The sequence below is a fragment of the Chionomys nivalis genome, chromosome 5 (assembly GCF_950005125.1).
Source record: "Chionomys nivalis chromosome 5, mChiNiv1.1, whole genome shotgun sequence".
Lineage (NCBI taxonomy): Eukaryota > Metazoa > Chordata > Mammalia > Rodentia > Cricetidae > Chionomys > Chionomys nivalis.
The window spans coordinates 93,914,541-93,942,282 of NC_080090.1; the positions used below are offsets into that span (position 1 = coordinate 93,914,541).

At 43.1% G+C, this 27,742-nt stretch overlaps 1 protein-coding gene across 1 annotated transcript in view; it reads left to right on the forward strand.

Moving 5' to 3' along the window:
- The window catches only part of Actr3 (actin related protein 3), a 45,198-nt gene extending 35,893 nt beyond the window's left edge, over positions 1 to 9,305 (forward strand). The window contains exons 9-12 of the mRNA XM_057770264.1: positions 4,729 to 4,821; positions 5,026 to 5,151; positions 7,111 to 7,194; positions 8,121 to 9,305. Of these exons, the coding sequence (XP_057626247.1) occupies positions 4,729 to 4,821; positions 5,026 to 5,151; positions 7,111 to 7,194; positions 8,121 to 8,216 (399 nt within the window). The 3' untranslated portion in view covers positions 8,217 to 9,305. The remainder of the gene's footprint in view (positions 1 to 4,728; positions 4,822 to 5,025; positions 5,152 to 7,110; positions 7,195 to 8,120) is intronic.
- The last annotated feature ends 18,437 nt before the right edge of the window (positions 9,306 to 27,742 follow it).

Genomic DNA, 27,742 nt, shown 5'->3' on the forward strand with positions numbered 1-27,742 from the left:
TCCTCCCAAATATTGCCCCCTCCCCCCACTCCCCTCCCCCTATCCCCACTCCTCTTCTCCTCCCCCCACACCATTCCCCCTCCCTCTCGATACTGAAGAGCAGTCCAAATACTCTGCCCTGCGGGAAGACTTAGGTCTTCTATCTATGTCCAGGAAGGTGAGCGTCTAAACAGGCTAAGCTCCCACAAAGCCAGTTCATGTATTAGAATCGAAACCTAGTGCCATTGTCCTTGGCTTCTCATCAGCCTTCATTGTCCGCCATGTTCAGAGAGTCCAGTTTCAACCCCTGCTTATTCAGTTCCAAACCAGCTGGCCTTGGTGGGCTCCCAATAAATCAGTTCCACTGTCACAGTGGGTGGGTGCATCCCTCGTGGTCCTGATTTCCTTGCTCATGTTCTCCCTCCTTCTGCTCCTCATTTGGACCTTAAGAGCTCAGACCGTTGCTCCAAATTGAGACTCTGTCTCTACCTCGATCCATCGCCAGATGAAGGTTCTAAGGTGATATGCAAGATATTCATCAGTATAGGATAGGGTCATTTCAGGTTCCCTCTCCTTAGGTGCCCAAGGTACTAGCTGGGGACATCTCCCTGGACACCTGCGAACCCCTCTGGGGTCAAGTTTCTTGCCAACCCTAAGATGGCTCCCTTAGATAGGATATATACTTCGCTGCTCCCATATCCTCCCTTCCTATATCCCAACCATCCCAATCCCCCGAGCTCCTCCCATCTTCCCCTTCTCATGTTTCTCATCCCATTTCCCCTTTGCCCCATGCCACCTCACCCGCAAGTTCCCAGCTTTTGCCCGGCAATCTTGTCTACTTCCCCTATCCAGGCGGGATCAACTTACCCCAAGATCCAGTAATACCACTCTTGGGAATATACTCAAGAGATGCCCTATCATATGACAGAGGCATTTGTTCGACTATGTTCATAGCAGCATTGTTTGTAATAGCCAGAACCTGGAAACAGCCTAGATGCCCTTCAATGGAAGAATGGACGAAGAAAGTGTGGAATATATACATATTAGAGTACTACTCAGCGGTAAAAAACAATGACTTCTCGAATTTTGCGTGCAAATGGATGGAAATAGAAAACACTATCCTGAGTGAGGTATCCCAGACCCAAAAAGAGGAACATGGGATGTACTCACTCATAATCGGTTTCTAGCCATAAATAAAAGACATTGAGCATATAATTTGTGATCCTAGAGAAGTTTAATAAGAAAGTGAACCCAAAGAAAATCATATAGTCATCCGCCTGGAGAGGGGAAGTAGACAAGATTGCAGGGCAAAAACTGGGAACTTGCCAATAGTTTCTTACAAAGGGATGAGAAATTGTGTCCACTTACCCTTCTCACTGCTGCAGTTTTGTCTAGCTTATTAAAGTGTCTGGGTGTATGTATCACTCCTGTTGTGTCTGGAGGACACTGTTTCCCTGGGGTTAGTCACCACCTCTGGCTCCTGCCATCTTTCAGCCTCTTCCTTCTCCTGTAGATCTCTGACTCTTTGGGAGGTGTTTAATACAGATATCCTTTTGAAAGTTTAATTTTAAATAGCTAAGTTCAGCACAAATATCAGAAAGAAGTGGTTTCTTTTATAAGGAAAATACTTGGGACTTTGAATTTTTTTAAAGAAAAAGTTATATAGCCGGGCGATGGTGGCGCACACCTTTAATCCCAGCACTCGGGAGGCAGAGGCAGGCGGATCTCTGTGAGTCCGAGACCAGCCTGGTCTACAGAGCTAGTTCCAGGACAAGCTCCAAAGCCACAGAGAAACCCTGTCTCGAAAAACCAAAAAAAGAAAAAGTTATATGCCATTTTATGTTTTAAATTTATTATTTCTAAGTATAAGAAATATATGTGATGTTTTATTTATTTGGGGTATTCAGTCCACCTAAATAATAATAGCCCCTTAGAACATTCTCAACAGCTGTGTGCTGCTGAGACCTGACCAAGGAATAGTTAGAGCTGGGACTGTTTCCAGAACAAAGCTGAAGGAAGGACTGAGTATTAGTTTTGGGGAGCAACTGTTGAGTTTATTAGAGTATTGAGGAACTTGTAGTAAATTATTTACTTGTTTAATAATGGTTTGTCTTTATAAAATATTCACAGCTTACTATTTTATTGAATATTATTCTAATTTTATTTTTCTTACTTTATTATTTATGCATATGGGTGTTTTACTAGCATGTATGTCTATGTACCATTTCCTCGCTTGGTGCCCACTGAGAATAGAAGAGGGCATTGAATCACCTAGAACTGGAGTCCTGGATGGTTGTGAGCCACCATGTATGTGGGTGCTTGGAATTGAAACCAGGTTTTCTGGAAGAACAGTCTGTGCTCTTAATTGCTACACTATCTCCTCAGCTTCAGATAATTAATTTTTAAAACTGTGTTTATGAATGCATGTTGGTACACTTGAATGCAGGTGCTTACCAAGCCTAGGTTGGATCTTCCTGGAGCTAATTACAGGCAGTTGTGAGCTACCCAGTACAGGTGCTGGGAACTGAACTCAGATCCTCTGCAAGAGCAGCACACACCCTTAACCACTGGACCACTATTCTGATTTTCATTTGGGGTTCTGTAGTGCAATAACCCCTGAAGTTCTCCAATAGATAAGCCCAAGTTAAACTTCATTTCTTTCTTTCTGTATTAGAATTTCTGTGGTATACACAGAGTATCGGAACTTTTAAAGGTTTTGTAAAGTTTTGCTTATTAAAAACTTAAAAACCTTATGTGGTAGTGCACACCTGTAAACCCAACACTCAGTAGGTTAAGGTAGAAAGAAGCATGACTTAAACTCTAGGCCACCCTAGGCTTCATAGCAAGGACCTGGGTTGGTAAAGTCAGCAGGGAAGGATATCTGCGTTGAGAAGGATGCAGAGACAGCTGCAGATTGAATAGCCGTGATCTGGTCTTTTGCTCACATTGTGACAGATAAGATGAGCAAGATTATGGGAAAGGTTAACAATGTATGCATAGGGGGCTGTGTGTGTGACTGTTTAGGTAAATATTGAAGAGGACAAAGGACAGTGAAAGCACTTTACTAGTTCTGCCTTAACAGTGGAAGGATTATGAAGAAATCAATGCAATAAAAAAAGATTTTTCTGTCAAACTGCCTAGATTTGGGAAAAATTAAGGATTTTTTGTTTGTTTGCTTGCTTTTTTTTTTTTTTTAACCTAAAATCAGTGCCAGGTTCTAAGGCTAAAGTATTACCATGGGCTCATTAAAGCTCGGTGCTTTGAGAACTGTAGGCTCTTCAGAGCACTTGCGGTCTACAGCCAAGAAAGATTGTCTGCAATCACAAATGTCATCAGGGACAGTAAGATTTCGCGTTCTGTTTTGGTTTGTTTCAGTTAGTCAGCCTCGGCCTGTATATGAGTTTATCTTTCAATGGCATCTAGAGCCAGCTGAGTTGATCTTTGTTTTCCATTTTCCCATAGTGCAGTGTGTATGTGTGTGTGTGTGTCTACTTTCCAGGTAAAATGTGGCATGTGTGTTTGCTTTTGAGCATCATAAATTAAAAGTGGCTTTATTTTGGCTATGGTATATCCTATGATTACATCACTGACTCTTTGTTCTTCATCTCTTGATAAAGTTCTTGAGAACATTATAAAGTACTGAAGACTAAACTAGTGTTCCTAAAGGAAAAAAAGGTTAGGTTTCTATCAGCCCCTCGTCATGTTTCATCATCCTCTCTGTTCATACACCTGGTCTATGTGTGCTTCTTGAACATCCACACCACTGTCCATGTCTGAAGGATGCTGCCTAACTGGGACTTTGCAAGATACACACTCCAGTCTTCTAGACACATGTGGACTACGTTCCAGCACTGTGCCTTCTAAGCATCAAGATTACTAGTCATAGTAGAAACAAACATACAAAAAAGTCACTCAGTGACTGTGAAAATGACACCTGTTAACAGTGTGACAGTTGAACAAGACAAAGTATTAGCCTGTTCAGCTTCAACCAGGAATATGCACACTTGAAAGGGTGTAGAAAATAAGTATCACCTGTTGACATGAGTATTGCAAGTCAGTGTTCACACAGGCAAGTTTGCAGATGCAGAATCTGATGAGAGGACACATGGCATCTGTTTCACTCTTACTGGTGGACTGTTGGTGGTTGTTGCCACCTTTGTACATAGACATTTTTATTTTATGTGTGTGTCTAATGACGTGTGGATGTCAGAAGAAGGCATCGTATCCACTGGAACTGGAATTAAAGGGGAGTTGGGAGTTAAACATGGGTTCTGAGAACAGATTCCAGGTCCTCTGGAAGAGCAATAAGTGCTTTATATTGTTGAGCTATCTTTCTAGCACAGTATTTCAATGTGGTGAATCTGGTTTACATAAAGTACACAGATCAGAGTCTCCTTTGGGGACTTTTGCAGGAGCCACCAATATGTGCTTTTGAGTCTGTGTTAACTATTACCTGATTGTTTTCTAGGTGGTAATTTTGGTGTGTTATGTATTCTCTTAGCAGTGTATAAACAGTCTTACTATGATGCCTACTGTCTATAGGAGAGGCAGGCTTTACATGCTCTTTTCTCTCTATAGTGTATACGTTACTTTACTTGAATTTCGCCTGATTTCTATCCTTGGTAGCTTTAGTCTTTTGAAGATCAGGGTTCTTTTACTCTTGAGGTGGGTACTTCAACCTTTTGTTACTGTAATATTTAAATCAATAACAATCCCATAGTTCATGTATATTATTTATTTATCTTTCAGTTTGCTAATCCAGATTTTACTCAGCCTATCTCAGAAGTCGTAGATGAAGTCATTCAGAACTGCCCCATTGATGTCAGGCGTCCTCTCTACAAGGTCAGTGTTTATAGCAAAAACTGGAATTTTAAGTTTTCTTTTCATATTTAATAGCATATTTAAAAACCTTTTTGTTCGTTGTTGAATATTAGAGAATCATGTCTTAGAAAGGACACAATTGAATTCCTTGTCTATTTTTTGTCTTTAGATTATATTTTAAAGTAAAGGTCGTAACTACTTGTTTTGTTTTCTCTACCAACACAGAACATTGTCCTCTCTGGTGGTTCAACCATGTTCAGGGACTTTGGACGTCGTTTGCAAAGAGATTTGAAAAGAACTGTAGATGCCAGGCTGAAGTTAAGCGAGGAGCTAAGCGGTGGTAGATTGAAGGTTGGTTTTCTCAACTCTTGGCTGAGAATGTCGAAGGCCCCTTGGTTATGCAGTCAGAAGAATGTCTGCCAGCTTCTTCTCACTTGGGGATGTTAAGACAAGCTTTGCAGGTGTTCTACTGGAGCATTATATCTGTCCGTAGACTCATGGCATGCAGTCTGTCATTTGGTACTGTCGTCTTTTTTGAGCTCTGTGGAGTAATGGCATGACTTCACATCTTAGGCAGACTGCTGCTTATGCAATAGGTTTTTGTTTATTTTCCTCCTCAATCAGCCAGTTCCCCTGACACACACGTACCTCTCCACACACGTACAGAAGACTGACTTGTGTTTCACAGGCATAGATTTAAAATCTGTGTGGTAGACCTGGTGAGATGACCTGGCCAGTACACATGCTGTTGCTCCAGCGCGGTAACTTGAGTTTGATTCCTGGAGCCCATGGGAAGGTGAAAGGAGAGAACCAATTCCCCAGTGTTGTCTTCTGATCTCTGCCAGTGCACCATGGCACACACATAAGTAATAACTTTTAAAGAAAAAGTTTAAGTTCTGGGTTTGGGGAATTTATCCATAGACTACACATAGTGTGGCTGTTTGCCTGACAGAGATTTTACCAGTTGATTCAAGAATGACCTGTCTAGCCAAAGAAAAATCTAATAAAATTAAAAACAAAAGAAAAAAACAAACTATGGTATATTATCTAGTCAATGAACATACATTCCCCCCCCCCTTCTTTTTGAAATGATTTTGACATTTATCTATTTGGTGTGTGTATGTGTGTGTGTGTGTGTATACACACCTGTGTATGTATGCATTCACACGTGTTGAGATAAGTGGATAACTTACATGAGTTGGTTTTATCCTTTTACCTTGTGGGTCCTGGCAGCAAACTTTGATTGACAACAAATGCCTTTTACCACTGAGCCGTCTTGATGGCTCGACACACTCCAGTTCAGGTTTCCTAGGATTCAGTGGTCTCTCAGTGTTTTCTGGCCTTAATGTACCTGAAGAACACAGGCTGTTTATTTTCTTCCCTTTGTCTTGATTTGGGTTTGGTTGGTGTTCGCCCAGTGGATGGGTGTAGTTTGTGCTTTGGCAGTGACATCACAGAAGTAATATCAGGTCAGTTTTATTGCATGGTGTGCACTGTCCGCCTACTAACTTTTAATACTTGGCCTGAGTGATTCCTGCCTAGTTTCTCTGTGTGGCTGTTAGCTTTTTATCTACATGTATAGACCTTAGAGGCGGCCTCTCAGACTGACCTGCATCCTACTGTCCAACAAACTTTCAGCCAACAATCTTAGCTCCATTGTTTTTTCCTGAAATAGTTGTGGGTGAGGTAGTTGCCCAAAGTATATAGTTAGTGTAATTTATTTCTCTTTGCCCAGGTTTTGCCCTGTGCATGTATCTTTTTATATATTTGATTGTAAACTTAGTATTTAATTATACATGTTTATGAGGAACAGTGTGATAATTTGATACATGTATACAAGCTGTAAGATCAAAGCAAAGTATTTGCTCAACTATGTTTATAGCAGCTTTATTCATAATAGACAGAAACTTCAACTTACATGTCCCTCAACCAAAGAATGGATAAAGAAAACATGGTACATTTATACACTGGAGTATTACTCAGCTGTTTTAAAAAACACTAAAATAGCATTTCTGTTTGTTTAAATAATTGTCATTTGTGTCTGGATCCTCTCAACTTCTTTCTTGTAGAGCTGTATAAAGTAGAGTAGCTTCTGTAAATAACTGTACTGTGATATGTATACTGTAAAGTGTGGTCCTCTCCATCCTGCTGTTCATCCTGCTCCTTCCTCAGTGTTCTACTTCCACTCTGTAGATAATCTCAGTTAATTCATATCACTTGGGTGTTATTTTTGTGTTTGCATATTTAAGCATAAATGATAAATTATTGCTTAATTTACTGTTGAAATGATGTTACTGTGTTACTTTTTAGCCCAAGCCCATTGATGTACAAGTTATTACACATCACATGCAACGGTATGCAGTCTGGTTTGGAGGGTCAATGCTGGCTTCCACGGTACGTAAACTTACTTGTAAATTTTCATGGTTTAGATAGAAGAATAAGAAACTTAAAAAATTTTATATGTATGCACATAACATTTTATAATTAGTAGTCATTTAATTTTAATATTCTTTTTATCTTTTGCCTATTAGACATTATTTACTTCAGAGTGAGCTTGTTATACTGCATTTTAATGTTTACCATAGGAAAAATTCTTTTAAATGTGTACAAATATACTCACCAGAATGTTGTTGGTATTTCTGTTAGACATCTAAAAATGTCAAGGTAAATGTTAACTTTCAGTGCATAGGAAAGGCAATACTTGTAACTGAATAAAAAGAATTATTCTAGAATCCCCTCTCCAGACCAGTACTTCTTTAAAGCTACCTTTGATTATGTTCTAACATTCTTAGTCTAGTAAATATTGGTGCTGTTGTGTTAGCTCATGGGCTATTAAAATGAAAGTGTTTTTATATAAATTACTAGTTTTATAAAATTGGACATAAAACCATTTAAAATAAATAAAAATTGTTTTTTTAGTTTTAGTTATCTTCAGTTGTGGTGCATGTGTAACTTGCCCTTTAGAAGGTAGTGTTGCAGCAAGTGGAAAAAAGGGAGAGAGACGTGCTTGTAGTGACTTGGTTCCATGCTGTGCTTTAGATTCTGGGCACCAAGTGAGAAAGCCCCTGCACATCAGAACCCAGCAGAGATAGCTTTTGGGTTGGACTGTGGGATGTGAATTAATGGCCCTGCATTTCTGACAGATTTCTGTATTATAGATTTTAATCATGATTTCTGGAATTATAAGCTTTGTCCAAACACTGTGACTAGACTGATAGATGTTGTGCATTGAACACCCGTTGTAAAGCATCTTTTACAGACCATTGGAAGATAGGAGAATTTGGCCTCTAAAAATGCCATTTGTTTTGTTTTGTTTTCAGCCTGAGTTCTACCAAGTATGCCACACCAAAAAGGATTATGAAGAAATTGGACCTAGCATTTGTCGTCACAATCCAGTGTTTGGAGTTATGTCCTAAAGTTGACTTGTTTATTGGGGTTAGGGAGAAGGAAACGAGATAATCTTTCTGATGACCAGTTTTTGTCTGAATGGATGGTTCTGAGGTTTTTAACCAAACATGATCATACAGGAATATTTAATGAGTGTGTCAACATGCAGATGTAGAAGAGAGCCAAGACGATTGTTTTCCTTTAGGTTGAATATTTGAATCTTATGTGTATCAAAAAAGAAATGGGTTTTAGTTCTTTCTGTGCCCTGATATTTTGTATATTATTGACTTACCCAATGTGCTGGGCTCTGGGTGTGTAGAGAGCTCTGTAATGCCTGATTGGGCACTGCCAAGTGGGCAGTGCAGGAGCTTGTTTATATTTCATACTTTTTTATACTTTGAGGAAAAAAAGCCTAAGAAAAACTATGGTATTAGAGGGAAAAAATGTGATCAAGAAAAAGATGAATTCAACAAGCAGCCTCATGGGACTTGGCCGCACACTCTGGGTTCCAGTTATCTCGAGCTGCTCCACCCCTCCCTAGCCCACCAATGGTTCTCTCTGCAAGCGCTTTGGATCTAAGAAGCTAGTCTTCTGGGTTAGCCGATGTCTGCCCTGCTTTCCGGTTACTCACATTCTGTTTCTTGCTTTAAAAGAAAAGACAAGACTGTTGGACCAGTATTGCAATTATGTAGTCATTTCTTATTAAAACAATAATGTGATTACCAAATTTGGCATATTTAAGGCCTAATGCCATTCTAATAAAGGCAAAAATTTCTTTTTACTACTTGTTTCAGGCTCTTTGATCTCTTTATAAGTTAACTAATATGTCTATTTTCTTCAAATTCTGCAGTAGCTCTTTAAAAAGCACAGCGGTTGGATAGCAAGCTGACTTTTTTATGTGCTCTGTACAAATAATTGTGAACTTTTAATATGTTGAGTGCTTTCATTTTGATAACTGGATCTCCATTTGATATTTTCATTTGTATAACTCATTTGCAGTCTGAATTTTTTTTAGTGCCAGTCCCTGACATATCATGAAAAGTTTGTTTTCTTTGCATTTTAAAATATCTGGATCATGAAGAAAAGTGATGACAATAAATTAAAATTGAATTACCCTTTCTGATGGTTTTTCTTTATGCAGTGTAGTTCAACTGACTGTTTATATGTTTCATAGGATTTCTGTTTCTGGAGAAACAGTGGGTAAAGTTTAAGTCTCTAGCGTGCATGTGGTAGAACATAAGATTTTACCAGTTATATCAGCAAATGGGATGGATATGTTTTATAATCTTGAAGCACTTAAAACAGCAGCGTCGGGAATAACACCATAATACACAAAACACATAGAATTAGGAATGTCTCTAGTAGAAGTTACAAACCCTTAAAGTGCTTTTGTGGTCTTTTGCAATAAAGCTATAGAGACAGACTCGGGAACTGAACATCAGTTTTCATGTGGAGTGTATTGGGATATTTGGAATGTCATTGTTTTTCTGAGAATGACAGACGGAGAAGTTGCATCAGTAATGAGTTTCATGAGCGCTCGCAAAAGGGTGAGAGTAAGCTGCTTCCTCAGCCCTGCCCTCTGCTGGTTTCGTTTGTCCATAGCAGTTACTAACTCATCTTCTGGCCCAATAATGTGTACTTGACATAAAGACTTAGCTGCAAGACTGGAGGGGTGCCTCAGTGCTTAGGAGCACTTGTGCCCTTACAGAAGATGCTGCTCCCAGTAGACAACTGCTTGTAACTCCAGTTCAGGGGACCTGCCCTCTTGGGTTTTGTGGGCAACATGTACAACATATGCAGTGGTACACATAGTACACATACACACTCACATGTATAAAATAAATGAAACCTAAAAATATATTGTCTTTGGAGGGGCATAGTCTAAAAAGCCATGTTTTTAAAATCATTCCTTTAACTTTTTGTGGGAAAACTTGCCAGAAACTTTCGGCCTACACTTGTTGGAGGGCACAGGAAGACCTGGGATGTACTGTGTTTTTCCTGATGAGCAGTTTGATCTGTGCCTGGAGGAGGAAGCTCTCCCACATGGGTCCCTGCACCTGTCTGCATGCAGGAATGCCAGGACGCTTTAGTGTTCCCTGATCACTTTCCACCTGTTCCTTTTGAACAGGGTCTCTCCCTGAACCTGGGGCTGTGTTTTCCCTTTTACAGTTAGGCTGGAAGCCAACAAGCTCCATTGACTCTCTTGACTCCACCCTTCTTTTGGTGGGTTACACACATGCCACTGTGCTTTCACTCATGATCATCTCACCAGCACCCCAGAGATGTATTGTGATTCCCTACTATGGTTCAAGCTTTGTGCATGAATACTGGGAAGCTTTCTGTCCTGAGCTTAGAAGCTAGAGTAGAACAGCCATGTTCATAACAGCCAGTTCAGATGTTGCTGTCTCTGATGTATTACTTTTTTTTTTTTTTTTTTTTTAACCTATTTTTAAAAAGAAAGGGGTGTATATCTGTTTTAGACTAGGTCACATATTTGGTACTTTATGTATCTACTTAAATTTTGTCTTAACATTCATCCTTTTCAAGATAGTTGGAAACAGATCAGCCCTTGTCTTCATTTCGTTTCCTGCTGCACTCATAGAATAAAATACCCTGACAGAAACAGTTGAAGGAAGGAAGGAAGGTATACTTAGCTCACAGTTCCGTGGCACAGTTGCAGGGACGTCAAGGAGGCAGAAACCTGAAGAAGATGGTCATATCCTGTCCACAGGAGAGATGAATGCCCACGAGCTGGCTCTCCAGAAGCTGTGTCACACGTGATTCTGAATTGTATCATGTTGAACCACCACAGCCCTTTTGTTTACATTTGGTCTGAGCAGCATTCTTTTTGTACTTCCCATAAAATTGAAACTGACATTCCTCAGGGCACTGGAAGCATGACTAAATGGATTTAAATGATTTTTTAAAAGACAGGTTTCTCTGTGTAGTAGCTCAGGCTGTCCTGAAACTCACTTTGTAGATCAGGCTGGCAGAGATCTACCTGCCCTGGCCTCTAAGGTGCTGGGAAAAGGTGTGTGCCACCACCACCTGCTTTAAATGCTTTTTTTTTCTTAACTGAAAAGGAAATTACTTCTTAAGAAGCCCTGTTGATTTCTCAGCCATTACGATTTTAATCTCCATTACCCATCTTCAAAGAATGCTAAGAGTACTGCCACATTACTGCCACATCGGGCTTTGAATGAGTTTTCAGGATTTGAGCTTGTCCTGGGGTTTGATAGCAAGCAAGCTTACACACTGGACTGTCTCCCTAGCTTGGATTCTGATACTTACATTGAGGCAGCTACTTGTCTTTAATGTATTTCACAAAGAAATTACTTTTTCCACAATGTGTGTCAGGAGGTAGGAGTGGCAGCCTGTGGCTTCTGGGCCTAGTCCTCCCATTTGCCAGCTGTTGAGCCGGCCACTACTGCAACCTGTGCTGCCAACCAAAAGTAAGCGATATCCCAGCTATCAGAATAATAGCGCTTACCTAAAGGATATAGTTTCAGTTGTAATTTCAGAGAACAGAAGTGTTTCTTAGGCTATTATATACAGTGAGATTTATTGGTAATCACCTTGGAATTTTATACACACACACTTATCACTTATTTCTATTTTATTTGTGTGAGTGCGTGTCCCATGAAAGGCAGACGAGGGTGTAGAGCCCCTGTGGCTGGGGTTAAAGGTGGTTATTAAGTCGTATGTTGTGCTGGAAACCAAGTGGGTCCTCTGGAAGAGTTGTGCGTGTGTGTTTTCTATGTAGGACCATCGAGGTGGCTCAGCTGGTAGAGCTCTTGTCAAGCCTAGTGACCTAAACTCAAGCCCTGGTTAGAAGAGAACCAGCTTCTGGAAGTGGTCCTCTGGCCTCACGTGCATTGTGGCTCACAATGCTCAAACATACATTTGTCATTTTTGAAGGAATGTTTTCCTCTAGATTTTGATTACTTCTGTGTATGTGCTCACCAGTGCTATCCTACCCAGAATCATGAAGTATGCAGTCCAGGGCTGCGTCTGAGTGCTGTGAATAGCTGCCTTTTGTGCTGTCTGTTCCGGCTTATGCCCCCAGACCAACACAAACAGCCCCTTGCAGTATGTCAGCATTAGAGCATTTTGTTTGTTCTGAGACACAAAGGGCCTTTGCTTGAGGGGCACCGCGGGGTTGAGCACAACGTTTCCTCCCAATGGTTTCTTTATGTTTTCTATAATGACTGTGATTGTTGAATGCTGACATATTAGAGGCAACATGTTTGAATACACACTTAAGCAATAAAAACCATCGAGTAGGAAACAAAAGTTGTCTTGAAGCAGTTAACATATGCTTAGGATAGGATAAAACAGGAAAAGCTGATCATCCCTAGCCACAAAAAGAAAATCAGAAAGATGCTAGTGTAAAGGGGACCTACGGAGAAAACTAGCTGTTTCCTGGGAAGAATCAGCCTTGTTCGGGCCAGAGAAGGAAGGCTAGGTGGTTAACTGCTTGTGTGAGGCCTGATCTCCAGAATCCACATTAACAACAAATAACAGCATGTGAATTGCGCCTCTGTCAGCTCAGCCCCCTGCATCTGACAGGAGCAGGGAAGCTCAGGGTTCATCCACTCTGGAGGAAGTGGCAAAGTTGGAGCTGCAAGAGAGCCTGTCCCAGAATAAGGGGAGAACTGCACCCCAAAGATGTTCACACCACATGGTATGTGTATGCCTGTGTTAACAAGCACAAATGTACCACACGCAATACATAAACTTTAAAAAAAAATTAATTAAAAGAAAATTCACCTTTGTATAAAGAATAACTTGACTGAGTGGACTCCTAATGAAAGCCTGCTACCTGCTAATTCTGCTAGGGGTCCTGCCCTGCCCCCTCTCTGGGGTAGGGAGCACTTTGTGGCAGCTCTCTAACCTTGAGTTTCCTGGGTGTGTTATGCTTGCTTTGATTCCCTTGAAGTATTGCTGCTGCTTTCTGGTAATTGCACTCAGCCTCTTGCCCACCCCCCTAGAAGACCTGAGTCAGCTCCCCACACGCTTAGCTAAGCCTTTAGAACTACTTCAGGGAGTCATTTGTATTAATAACACTATTTTTTTAAGTATTTGATATTGCACGTGTGAGATCAGAAATGATTTTTTTCTATTTTGATAATTCTCAATTAAATGTACTTGTATTTATATAGCATTAAATGTATTTATATGTATATTTTAGCATAACACATGTAAGTATTTTCTTATACATCTCTTTCCTATAACCTATTTTCTACCTTCAGTGGTTTTGTGTGTAGACACTTTGCTCCTGCGAAGGAATATCTGTCACTTAATTTTCACCTTAGGCTTGTACAGTGTTGGGCATAGAGCAGACAGAGGTTCAATATATCTTTTGCACATTGGTCCCAAGTAGCATTTGTTTTAGTTATTTCCTTGGCACTTTCTCCAAGCTTGGAAGGTAACAGATGGTATGTGGTACCATTTTTATCACAATCTCACCTCTGCCTGATAAAGCACACATTACCCTTAGGCACTGAGGCCCTGTGCAAGCCAACCTCTTTATAGCCCACTGTCTGCAGCCTCCTAAATGTCTATGGATAGGTGTGTTCATCATGATACATGCTAAGTGCTCACGAGCCTCCATGGGTAGCATTTTCAGAGATGAACTTCAGGAGGCTGTAAACCATCAGATTACACCCCAAGGAAACTCATCTTCAGCTGAAAATGTGCAGAAGTAAGCTACTCTTCATCCTAACTTAATTTGTTTTTCAAACTTTCTTGTGTTTACATTTGTTCATCTATTACTTTGGTTTTCATGCTGAAATAAGCCATTAATTATCAATTAACAGTGCCTCAGAGGCTGGTGCAGTAGGTACAGTGCTTGCTATGCAAGCATAAAGAGTCAGGTTTGATCCTTAGCACACAGGCTAATGCTGGGCACTACAATGCGTGCCTGCAATCAGCCTGGAGAGGCAGAGACGGGATGATCCACACGTTTGCTGGATAGTGGTGTAGCCAGGGAACTCTAGATTCCATGAAAGACCTTGTTTAAACAAATATTGTGAAAAAGAAATCAGGTGGTGATGGTGCACACCTTTAATCCTGGTACTTGGGAGGCAGAAGTGGGTAGATCAATGTGAGTTTCAGGCTACCCTGGTCTACAGAGTGATTTCTGGGTCAGCCAGGGCCACACAGTGAAACCCTGTCTCAAAAAAACAGAAAAAAAATAATGTGCTGGCCAGATGGCTGAGTAGGTAAAGGCCCTTGTCGAGCAAGCTTGATGACTTGAATTCATTCTTTAAATCACAGATGGAATTTTGCACTCTGACCTCCACGTGTGCACCGTGGCACATACATGCCCTAATCCCAACAGGTTACCAGGCATTGTGGCAATTGCCTTTACCCACTGAGCCATCTGCTCAGCCCAGAAGAAATGCTGCACCATGCTTGGAGACACAGGTGAAGTAAGGCAGCCTCTGCAGATGAACCAGGAATTAGGCTTGGGGCTTAAAGCTGAGCCCCTTAATCAGCACTCTGGAGAGAAGGACCAGAAACAACCACCCACTGCCACCTGAGTGAGGGACTGGCACAGAATTAGTCACAGCACAGAGTTAGAAACGAAAACAGAAACAGCACAAATCCAGCAACAATGGAAAGGCTGCCTAAGGGCAAAGGTGAACACAGGCAAGTAGGTGTCACACAACCCCCTAGAGCCTGGGGCACAAGGAGGTCCACATGCAAAATCCATTACACAAAAGACAAGGACAAAGTCAAGTGGTAACTGGTAGTCAGGCAGTATCTGATGGGGGCGGGGATTTCATCAGAAAATGGGTCCCAAGGCAGATCAGATGGCTAAGCCTGCAAAGGTACTTGCTAGCAAGCCTGATGCCCAAGACTGGCAACCTAAATTCAGTCCCTGGGACCTGCAGGTGGAAGGGACATACTGACTCCTGCAAGTTGTCTCTGACCTCCACAGATGCAGCCTTCATCAAGTAAACAAACAAATAATAATGATAATTATTGCTAATAACTAATCATTAATTTATAGATTAAATTAAAATTAAATATAGATTAAATAGAACTAAATTAAAATTAAATATATGAATAATATATTTATAATAATGTCCATAGACATTACTATAGAGTCCCACACAAACCTCCTTCAGCAGGAAGAACACAACACTTGTTTGAATTACTAAGACTGGCAATCTACCATAATCTTCAAAGATGCGTAAAAGACACCCAAGGGAGATGGGTAAAACACCCTAACCCAACTAGGAAGAAATACTGATGAGGTTATGTCTTTTTAAAAGTTTTGTGCATGATGTATGTGTGCATGTGTGTCTCCTCCATTATTACTGTTTTTTTTTTTTTTTTTTTAAAGACAGTGTCTCACTATGCAGACTTGAATGTGTTTGGGCCCCATAAGTTTATAGGGAGTGGCACTATTAGGAGGTGTGGATTTGTTGGAGTAAGTGTGTCTTTGTTGGAGGAAATGTGTCACTGTGGGAGTGGGTTTTGAGGTCTTGTATATGCTCAAGTCTTGTCCAATGTCTCAGTTAACTTCCTGTTGCCTTTGGATCAAGGTGTAGGATTCTGAGCTCCTTCTCCAGCACCGTGTCTGCCTGCATGCAGCCATACTCTGTCTGAGCTGCCTTATTCCCCGCCATGATAATGGACTAAACCTCTGAAACTGTAAGCAACCACCACAATTAAATATTTTCCTTTATAAAACTTGCCATGGTCATGGTGTCTCTTCACAGCAATTGAAACCCTGAGACAACTGGTCTAGAACTTATGTTGACCAGGCTGGCTTCTAGCCCTCAGAGGTCTCTGTCTCCTGAGTGCTGGGATTTAAGAATTGCATCCCAATGCCTGGTAAAGTATACCTTAAGCTAGCCTCAAACTCATGACCCTGCCTCCACAGCTCTTCAGCATGTCACACCAGCACCATCACAACTGGTTCCATCATAACTTTTAAGGCAGAGTCTCTTGTTGAACCAGGATTCACTGTTTTGACTAGAATGTTTGGCGGACCAAGTCCTTATTGCATTCTCTGATCTCAATCTTACGGGCATATGCTACCACATCCAATGTTTTATACAAACGTGTGTGTCGTGTTTTCAGAGCAAGTGCTCTACTCTGTGAGCTGTCTCTAAAGCCAGACAGTATCTTATATTCACTTTTTTTCTTAGATCTGAAAAATTTGAAATTTAAATATTTGGAACTGGGGGTCTAGCTCAGCAGGCAGAGCATTGGCCTAGCGTGCATCAACCCTGAAGAGAAAACCAGTTCCTAAAAGCTTCCTGTGATCTTCATGTGCATGGAATAGTACATACACACACCACACAGACAGAGAGAGACACACATGCACACACCACACACAGAGAGAGACACACATGCACACACACAGAGACACACACGTTTGTTAACTCAACATAACCTAGAATCACCAGGATGGAGAACTGGATTTGTTTACTGTTGGGTTGGCCTGTGGGCATGTCTGTAGAGATTGTCTTAAGTAAGTTAATGTGTGAAGGCTTAGCCCTGTATGGGCAGCCACTATTCCTTAGACAGCAGATCCTGAACTCTGTAACGGTGGAGAAATCAGACTGAGCACAGTCTGCTTTTCGCCAGGGTATTATTTTGGTGCAGCAACAGAAACAAAGCTATGACATTCACATCTGACACATAAATTGTGTCTTTTCAGAAATTAAAGTACTTCCTTCAGGGACAGGAGGGAGAACTTTGAAATAGTCTCCGAAGACCCATTTCTCTATTGTTCCAGGCTAGATGGCAGAGACCAAGGCAGAATAGAAAGACACAGATAACTGTGGGGGTTCGTGAAGGGTGCCCCTCAGCCTGCAATCTGGTTGAAACCTTTTGTGTGCTGAGAAGCAAGGACCCCAGTCAATACCATTTGCTGCAGAGGTTTCAGACCTAGAGACAACATTCCTCTCATATGTAGGTGGTTTGTGCTGAAACAGCGATGGTCTAGGATAGAGATTTGAATGCACATGACTTGGGCATGACCATTTTCTGGTCATCGCAAGTGGGACTCCGTTCTTGGTTAACTATGCTGACATGACCTCCTCACTTCCTGTATCCATGTGATTTAGTGTTTATATCATATATTTATATAGATCGTAATCCTGTCAGATGTCCCCAGCACCACGTTTTAGCAATGCCTTGAAGGTAATCACTTTTTTATTCTCAGAGACAATCCCGTGTAGCTCAGGCTGACATCAGACTTACTATGTAGCCAAGGATCGCCTCCAACTTCCGATCTTCCGGCCTATCTCTCAGGTGGTGAGATTACTTGATTATGTGGTGCTGGCAGTGGAACCTATAGCTTCATTCATGCTGGGACAAACAAACAAACAAAAATAGCTCTATTAGCTGAGCTAGGACTCCACCAAAATCCTGCATATAGCTCTTGTGACGAAGGCCGATTCTCTTAGAGAGGCTCATGTTCTCAAATGTATCATTGCTTCCCCAGTGCTTTCTTTCTCTTAACACGTGAGTTTTAGATCTGTAACACCCCACCTCTCTTTCATGCTGTCTAATCCTGCTTTTCTTTTCTGTGCCCAAAGCCGAGGACTCCAGGGAGGCTGAAGAGATGGTTTGGAGTGTGCACTGCTCTACGGCTCTTGTGGAGGATCTCAGTTCAGTTCCCAGCGCAGGTCAGCTGGCTCCCAACTTCCTGCAACGCCACTTCTGCCAACACTGGTACCCAGAACCACACACAGATCCACATGCATACACATAATTAAAAATAAGAAAGTATTCTAAGAAGATAAAAGCCAAGGATCCTATCTTGTCTGAGTCAAGGTCCCTGAAAGATTAAGGGGGGGGGAGAGCCAGATGTTCAGCAGTGACCTGCTCACCATGGCCATTAGTCACTTCTGTTCGTGTGACAAAGCACCATGGCCAAAGTGACTCATGGAAGAAACGGTTATTTGTGGTGACTGCTCCAGAGGTTAGAGTCCACGATGGAGGGGTGAAGGCATGGTGACAGGAACAGGCAGCCAAGGGCTCACATCCTGAACCAAAGTACAGAACCGAGAGAGTGAACTGGAAATGGCCCTCGAAGCTCGCCCTCCTGATCCTCCTCAAACCACACCACCAACTGGAGACCAGATATTCAAATTCCTATGATTATGGGGCTGTCTTATTGGAACCACCACACCACACAGGCCTATTGATTTGAGTTTGATCCCTGGGACCTAGGTAAAGGCGGAAAGAGAGAAATGGCTCCATAAAGATGTCCTCTAATTACCATATGCACACCATGGCATGTGTGGTGATGCTCCACCACCGCAATAGTCAGTGTTAAAAATGGGCAGGTGGGATGACTCAGCGGGTAAGGATGCTTGCCACTGAGACCATGGTGGCTATTTAGGTTGTCTGCTAGACTACATCTAGAGTTGGCTAAAACCCCAAAATGGGGCTTTTGGAGGGTACACCTTTGAGGGATTTTTTTTGCCTAATTGAATCATCTGAAGAGGGAAGGACAATCCACTTCTAATCTGAACTGTTGAGGTGGGAAGACACACCTTTAATCCAAATCTTTCATGGTGGGAAGATGCACCCCTAATGTGGGTCACTTGCTGCTGGAAGCCTGTATAAAGGACATGGGCTAAGGAAGCCTTGTTCTTTGCCTGCTTGCTCTTGCCCCCATTAACAAGTACATCATTGCTTTACTGGTATCAGCATCTACTTCAGGAGTCCAGCATACCCTGAAGACCAGCAGAGACATCCAACCTCATGGACTGAATAACAACCGGATTCTTGGACCTTCCACTCATGGGCAGCAATTGTTGGATTAGCTGGACCACACAGCCTGTAAGCCATTCTAAGAAATCCACCTCAATATATAGAAAGAGAAGGTCTATTCTTCAAGTTTTGTTACTCTAGAGAATCTTGACTCATCAAAGACCGCCTGAGTCCTATCCCTGGGCTTCGGGCAGAAGGAAAGAAATGACTCTTGTAAGTTGTCCTCCAAGCTCCACTCACCCCTCAGGCACACATGCACACATGCACACATGCACACAATAATGAAGAATACACTCAAAAAAGAATGAAGGAATTCCTAAAGCTACCTTGGACGACAAAGTGAGGCTGTGCCTCTGCCCCTGCCACCCCAACTAAGAGGGGTCAATCTGTAACCCTGCCCCTGGTTTTGTGGCAACTGGCAGCAAGTCCTAGGTTAGGAAGCAAACTAAGCCGTGTTAATAGGAGACGCTGGGAACGAGTTCTTGGATCAGATTAATCTGGGATTGAGCAGGGCATTAACAATGAAGATTAGCATTGGCTGTGTTGCTTGGTAAGGCGAGACTGGGAAATGGCAGGCTTTGAATTCAACAGCGTTCTTGTTTGCATTCGTTTTCAGGTTTACATCTTAAGCACAAAGGGGGCTCCCAGCAGATCGCATTGGCTTCACAGTCAAGCATACTGCGCTGGAATTAGGCTGTGTTTCTGGAGGCACAACAGTTGAGAGGCAGTGGAACTGAAGTTTTTTCATCACCTCTACTCCTAGGTCCTGGTGGTGTTCAGGACCAGGAGTGGATTTGATAGAAACCAATCTCTCTCTTTTTCCCTCCTCCTCTCCCTTTAGGTGCATCTCTTTTATCTTTTATTTATGCATTGACAACAATAAATAGTTATTCGTGCCTACATACAACTTATTTTGAACAATACACCCCCAACGCCCCCCACCACCCTGCTATTCCTCCAACACAGCCTCCCCTTCTTGCTTTCACATCCTCTCCATTTTGACTCATCGTTGGCGACCCCCTGAATTCATTTACGTTCTACCTGGTGGATAATGACTGGTCTAGTTGGCTCAGTCTTTTACCAATTGTAGCTAGATGTATGTTTGACTACCTCCTGGAGAATACTGGAGGCTGTTCTGACTATTCCTAGGGTAACAGACCCAGATGTAGGTCATGTGGCATATAAACATGGATGTGTGTGTTGACCTTTTAGGCAGAAAACACTGGTCTGAGAGGCCTTACTCCTTCACAGCGTGGTAGTGGGAGTGGTGGCTAGGTTCTTTTGCTTTGTCTTTCTTTTTTAGTATGGGTCTCATGTAACTCAAGGTAGCCTTGAAATCACTGTGTAGTGAGGGTGGCCTTGAACTGTCTATCTTCATGTCTTTACCGCCTGGATGCCAGATTTCCAGGCACGTGCCATCATGCTTGGTTTATTGGGTTCTGGGCATGGAATCCAGGGCTTCCAGCGTGATAGACAAGCACTCTGAACTCAGCCTAACGTGGTAGGGTTTATTTATTTTTTATTTTTACATGATTTTACAGACGTAATCATTGATGGTTTTAGGAGAAAAAGTCACTTAGCACCTCCCACAATTTTGTAGGTCTTAAGAATTAAAAAAATATTTATTTTAATTTTATGTGTATTGTTGTTTTATGTTTATGGATGTCTGTGCACTGTATGCATGTCTGGTGCCTGTGGAGGTGAGAAGAGGGCATAGGATTCCCTTGGTACTGGGTTCCCTGGAATTGGAATTTTGCATAGTTGTGGGCTGCCACGTGGGTGCTAGGAATCAAAGCGGCTCCCCTAGAAGAGAGTCAGTGTTTTTAACTACTGAGCCATCTCTCCATGGCCTTAAGAATCTTAGTTGTCTCCCCTGCGCCGCCGCCCCCCCCCCCCCCCCCCCGGAAACAGGGTTTCTCTGTAGCTTTAGGCCTGTCCTATAGTTGCTTCTTTTACCAAAATAAAAGCTACTTGTGGGTATAATACATATTAGCACACAAAAAGAATACACAGAGTATTTAGGAGACTTTCTTAACTTAAAACTGTGTGTGTATCATGGCATATGTGTGGAAGTCAAAAGACAGCTTTCAGGGGCTGGTTCTCCCTCCCATGCTGGGACCCAGGGACTTACCTCAGGTTCTCGGGGTTGTAGGGCCTTTACCTCTTACCTATGTCACCAGCCTCAGAGGCCATTTTCTTCCCGGGAGCTTGCTGCTCCGGAGGGTACTAATTTTTCTGAGTGTTCATAGATATGTTTCTGCAAAGTCACCAGCACCAGTGGAGCAGACTGGAGGTCACCCCGCCGGCCTCCAGCCCTCAGTCTTTCTTCCCCCTCTGGACACCAATATGTGACTGCATCTGGCTGCAGTTGGACAGGCCCAATGCCGAGCTCTTGGGAGGACTCACGTGCCAGGTCTCCAAGAACTGTATGCAGAATGACAGATGGTGGCAAATTAAACTGGCAATTGAAAAAACCAGAGGCTTTCCAGGGCCTGTGCTCCAGGAGTCTCTGGAGGGGCCCCAAGTGTGGGAGGATGGGGAGCTAGAAGGAAGCTCATATCAGCAAACACTTCCAGAACCACCTATGCAGAAGAGGGCATTCCAGACCCTGAAGGTGGCATACTATGGAAGGTGACTTCTGTCTTATATCAAGGAAACTGGTAATGGAAGCGTTAGCAGGGTTAGCTTTAGGCTGGGCAGGATTGGAACAATGGCTTATTTGAGGGTGATCCCCTAGTTATGTTGCCAGATTCTGTTGTGTGGAAATGTATCTGAATGAGTAGGTCTTAGTGGCATAATATGGAAGACCAGCCAGAAACTCTGAGGCTGATCTCGGTGATTTACATTTTTGAAATTTTATTTTTACGTAATTATTTGTGTGTGTGTGTGTGAGGGGGAGGGGTTAGATGCTAGCTTGCAGGAGCCAGTTCTCACCTTCCATTGTGCGGGTCTCAGGGACTGAACTCAAGTCACCAGGCTTAGCAACAGGCGCCTTTACCCACTGATTCATTTCACTGCCCACCCCTCTTTTTACATTGCTTTGAGGTGAAGTCTCACTAGGTGGCCCTGGCTAACCTGGAACTTGCTTTGCAGACCAGGCTGTCTTTGAACTCTCAAAGTTTAAATCTGCTGTTTGTCTCCAGAGTACTGAGATTAAAGACATGTGTCACCCAATTTAAAAAATGTTTATTTGTGTGTGTGTGTGTGTGTGTCTGATGTGTTGGCTATGTGCTGATCATGATGTGCTGTGACAGTTAGAGGACAGCTTGTGGGACTCAGTTCTCTCCTTCACCACGTGGGTCCCAGGGATTGAACTCAGGTTGTCAGGCTTGGTGGCAAGCGCCATTTACTGCCCAATCTCTTCATATGAAGACGAGACTTGCTTTCGTAGAGTATATGATGGTTCCTTCTGTTTTGCCACATAAACTGGATGTGGTGGTGCATGCCTGTAATTCCACCATGAGATAGGAGAACGAGGAGTTCACGGTTATCCTCGGACTGGCAAGATGGCTCAGCCGATAAAGGTATTTTCTGTGCATGCCTGTTAACTGGAGTTTGATCCTTGGAACACACAACAGAAGGAGAAAACAGATCCACCCCACAAACTGTCTTCTGACCTTTCGTGCTCTGTGGCGTGTGTACATACCATCACACACACATGCACACACACTAACACACACACATGCAAATGCGCATATGCACTCACACATACACAATAATAATAAATAAACTCAATAAACCAATGTCATCCTTGCTGCAGAGTGAGTTCAAGGGATACATGAAACCTGTCTCAGAACGAACAAAGAAGAAAACAAAAGAGAAGATGGCCAGATGAGATTGCAGTTCCTGCTGTCCATGGTGAAGCCCTTTCAGGTGTCAGTCAGGTACCCAGTGAAGAGTTCCCAGGAGCAGAGAAGAGCCAGCCCTTCCTCGGCTAGCTCCTGAGACCTTAGGAGTATTCACTACATATAATCTCATCTTCACAGTGTGGCGTTTACATCTAAGAGGCAGAAGACTCTAAGAGTTTAGTGGGCAAGGTGTTTGTCAAGACATCCGATGTTAGTTATTTTTTTCTGTGGCTGTGACAAAATACCGTGACCCAAAGCCACTTGTCTTTGTCACCGTCCTGTTGATGTGAAGAGACTCCATAGCCATGGTGACTCTTATAAAAGGAAGCATTTAGCTGGGTCTTGCTTACAGTTCAGAGGTCTAGTCCATTTGATACTGGCGGGAGCACTTTGATGCTGGAGAAGCAGTTGAGAGATCCTCATTCATCTGCAGGCAACAGGAAGAGAGACGCTGGGTCTGCTTTGGGATTTTGAAACCCCAGAGCCAACCCCCAGTGACATACTTCCTCCAGCAAGACCACACCTCCTCTAACAACAAGACCATGCTTCCCAATCCCTCTCAAGTAGTGCTGCTCCCTGATGACCAAGCATTCAAATAAGAGCCTATGAGGGCTGTTCTTATTCAAACCACCACACAATGTAATAAAGAAAAGCTCTAATTTTCCTTACAGTTCCAGAACGATAGAACCCATCATAGAGGGGAGATAGGGTGAATGGCAGAAAAAATTGGCAGCTGGCTGGTCACATTTCACCCTCACAGGAAGGAGGGAGAGAGACACCATCAGGGAGAGGCTATAAACTCTCACAGTGAAACCCCAGTGATACATTTCCTCAAGCGAGGCTCCACTTCCTGAAGGTCCCATAGTCTTCTCACACAGCACCTACCATCTGGAGACCACGTGTTCTAGTACATGAGTAGTGGGGGACTTTCCCCATCTAAACCACTGCACGTGCTCCGAGGATGAATACCTGGAGAGTGGAGGTGGGGCAGATGTGCACATCCAAACCATTGCCCGTGCTCCGAGAGGATGAATACCAGGAGAGTGGGCGGGGGGGGGGGGGCAGATGTGCATAGAGGATGAACCTGAGCTGGTGCTGAGAGCAGCCTTGCCTTGATTCAAAAAGGGCTCTTCAGTTTCAATGGCTGCTCGTGTTTCCCAAAGTTTCCTGCAGTGTCTTAGCCTTTGTCCTTTGGCTTCAGTCACAGTCTGGGGACTGCCCTACACGGCCATGACCGTACACAAGGAAGACTCCACAGCCAACAGCCGCACAGCGCCGACAGGCATTCCAACAGTGAGTCACACGCCTTTTCCTACAGTCCTAAAGGAAAGCCACCGTGGGCCCCCATGTAGTCTCTATTTCCCTACTGTCCTCTCAAAAACATCTTTTCTGTGCTCTTCTTACCTTCCTGCCTTGAGATTTTGACACTGACATTTGTGTAAATTCAACCATCTCCTAGAACAGTGCTTCTCAGTCTGTCGTGACCTTCTTGCAAATGTCTGTCTTCAAAAATATTTACATTGCGATTCATAACAGTAGCAAAAAAAATCACAGTTATTAAGTAGCAATAAAAATAATTTTTTTTTTTTTTGGATTTTTCGAGACAGGGTTTCTCCATAGCTTTTGGTTCCTGTCCTGGAACTAGCTCTTGTAGACCAGGCTGGCCTCGAACTCACAGAGATCCGCCTGCCTCTGCCTCCCGAGTGCGGGGATTAAAGGCGTGCGCCACCACCGCCCGGCAATAAAAATAATTTTATATTGGGGTCACCACACCATGAAGAACTGCTGTAAAGGGTTGCAGCATGAAGAAGGTGGGGAACCTCTGCCCTAGACCGACATAAGGAATGGCGTGCACGCGGTCACTGGCATTTGCTCCATTTCTACTTTGGCTCCATTGTCCCCGTGTTAGATAACTAAATAGATATTAGCAACCTTGGAGGCTGTCTTAGTTACCTTTTCTCTTGCCGTGACAAAATGTCATGACCAAGGCAACTTAAAGAGAAAGCATTTAACTGGGCTTATGGTTTCAGAGGCTTAGGGACCGTGGTAGTGGAGTAAGGGATGGCAGAATGAGCAACTGAAGCTCACCTCTTGATCTATGAGTAGAAGAGAGAAAGAGAGAGAGAGACACACACACACAGAGACAGAGGGAGAGAAACAGAGAGTCAGAGACAGTGACACCAACAGAGAGAGAGGCAGAGAGAGAACACGTGAAGGTGTGAATCTTTTGAAGCCCCAAAACCCTCCCCTGTGACACACCTCCTCCAGGAAGGCCACACCTCCTAATCATTCCCAAACAGTTCCATCAATTGGGGACCATATATTCAAACTTGTGGGCCAATGGGGCCATTCTCATTCATAATGCCATACCTTCCCTGACAGTCTGGGACTTTACTGTTTCTCTGAATGACATTCCCTTTCTTATACATGTGTGCGCGCGCACACACACATACACACACATGCACATACATGCAAACACACACTCACATGCACATACACAAGCACACACACACACACACTCAAGCACCCACACATGCACACACACATACCCGCATGCTCATTTTCATAGCAGCTTGTTGAACTCAAAAGACATGATTTCTCTTCATCTCCCTCTTCCTGGCAACCACCAGGATTTCCAGCAAATCTGGTGTTTTTCTCTCAAACTCTAATGAAATGAAAGTTTAGTTTGTTCTTAAATTCCTTATTAGTGAGACTACGAAGCCAGGACTCCCTCCCTGGTTAACATCTTCACTCTACTTCCTCCCCTCTCCTTGTTCAAACAGAGTTTTCCCACTCCTTGAAGATAGTAACAGAAGATTGCTGCTTAATTACAGAAAACAGCAATTCATACTCTGCAATAAATAATTATTAACTAATTATTCCAGCCCAATGCTACCAACTCATATCCATCTCTGCTTAGAGCCAGATGCTCATCCTGGCTGAATTAGAGGATGTTCTGTCTGGCATCTTTGCCCCATTTCTCCTCTAGTCTGCCCTGGACACTGAAGCCATTCCAAAACACATCATCCAATTCCTGCAAGTCCCTTTGTTAGAAGTTTGCAGTATCTCCTTGGTTCCTCGATGCCCAGTTCAAGGACAGATAGCAGTGGACAAGAGTTGGCAGCTCGGGGGAAGGGAGGCAGTAGGTATGAGCCTGGTATCTCAGTGTTACAGGCATGGGCCACCCACTGAGATCGCCAGGTTCTTTTGTCCGGATTAGACTAGGGACACATGGAGACTAATAGAAATTGAAATAATTAGTACTTCCAGGATGGAGGCGAAACAGAGAGCTGGGGAAGGTTAGGAGCAAAAAAGCCTGAGGCCAGGAGAGTCGCGACCTCTCAGAGAAGCCAGCAACATCACGCCCCCTTCTTTCTAGTTTGCATAATATTGTCTTTTCTCACGCATGCTCCGTCCCTTACAAGTAGCCCTCACGGGAAGGGGTGCTCCAGACTTTCTGTCAGTCAACTGGCTTCTTTTATGTCCCACACTTTGCCTCCCCCGCTCTCCTTTCCTACCATGTAGCTGTTGGTGTGTTCTCCGGCACCCACCCTTCTCCTTACTGGATCTGCAGTTCTGAGTCTGCCTCCATGGAGAACCTGTCACAGAGAGACACTCAGAGCTGACTCAGAGCTCATGAACAATATTCAGACACTGCCTCACGGAGGTAATCTTTCCCTCAGGGGAAACCTGCTCTTCCCTTGGGTCAGAGGTTTAGCCTTCTTCCTTACGAGAACCTTCAGGCGTGTCGGTGCAGGTCGACTTGTCCTAACTTACCGTTAGCTACAGAAGTTACAGAGTATGGAATCAGGTGGTCAATATTGATGGTCAAGTTGACAGGATCTAGACTTGCAGAAGGAACGGGCATCCGGGCATGCCTGTATGAGTTACTAGACAGGTAAATTCCGGTGAGAAGCTCTCCCTGAATGTGGACAGCACCATTCCATGGACTGGGGGACTGGGATGAAATGACAGGAGAAAACAGGCGAGCTCTAGCATCCATCCCTCTCTGCCTCCTTACTGTGGGCACAATGCCACCAGCTGCCTCCGGCTCCTGCTGCCACAGCATCCCTGCCAGGGTGAACTGTGTCTCTGCAAACCGGGAGCCAGAATAAATGGCCCCTGAAGCTGGTTTTGTCAGGAGTTTTAACGTAGTAATGAGAAAGTAATTAGTAACAATTGCTTGATCAAAACTGTTTGATTGATTGTTAAATGAGACACATGTATGCAGGGGATCCACCTGGTCCTGACGACTGAGCGCTTCTGTAGTCATGAGTGACACTTTGATTGTCTCTTTTCTCGCTTTTATTAAAAAAAATGAGAGACAAGTGTGGTGGTTCTTGTTGGTGGAGCACTCCTTTAGCCTCAGCAGTTAGGGGCAAGAAGCAGGTAGATCTTTATGAGTTCAAGGTCATAGTGAATCAAGACCAGTCTGGTCTACAAAGTGGGTTCTAGGCCAACCTGATCTACATAGTAAGTTCAAGGCCAGTCTGGTCTACATAGTGGATTCCAGGCCCACAAGGGCTACATGATGAAACCTCATCTTGTTAAAAGAAATTACTATTTAAAAAGGTTGATTATTTCTTTAAATAAATCTTTTTTTTTTTTAAAGTGTGGCATGTGTGAAAAAGGAGCTGTAGAGATGACTTGATGGTTGAGAAAGCTTGATGCGCTTCTAGGGAATCAGGAGTCTGCATCCAGCATTCACATCCTGTGGACCACAGCACCTGGAAGTCTGGATCCAAGGAGTCTAATGCTCTCTTCTGACTTCTGTAGGTACGTGAACATATGCAGCATAAACACAAAGATACACATAGATGCATACATAAAAAATAAATCTTAAAATAAATAGATACACAGTGCTAGGTTTCATGTGGCATTTTATTTTTTCCCTTTTTATTTATTCTATATGTTTCCCATTCATTTCCCTGTCCTTCTGTGTCTACCCTATGCTCCTGACC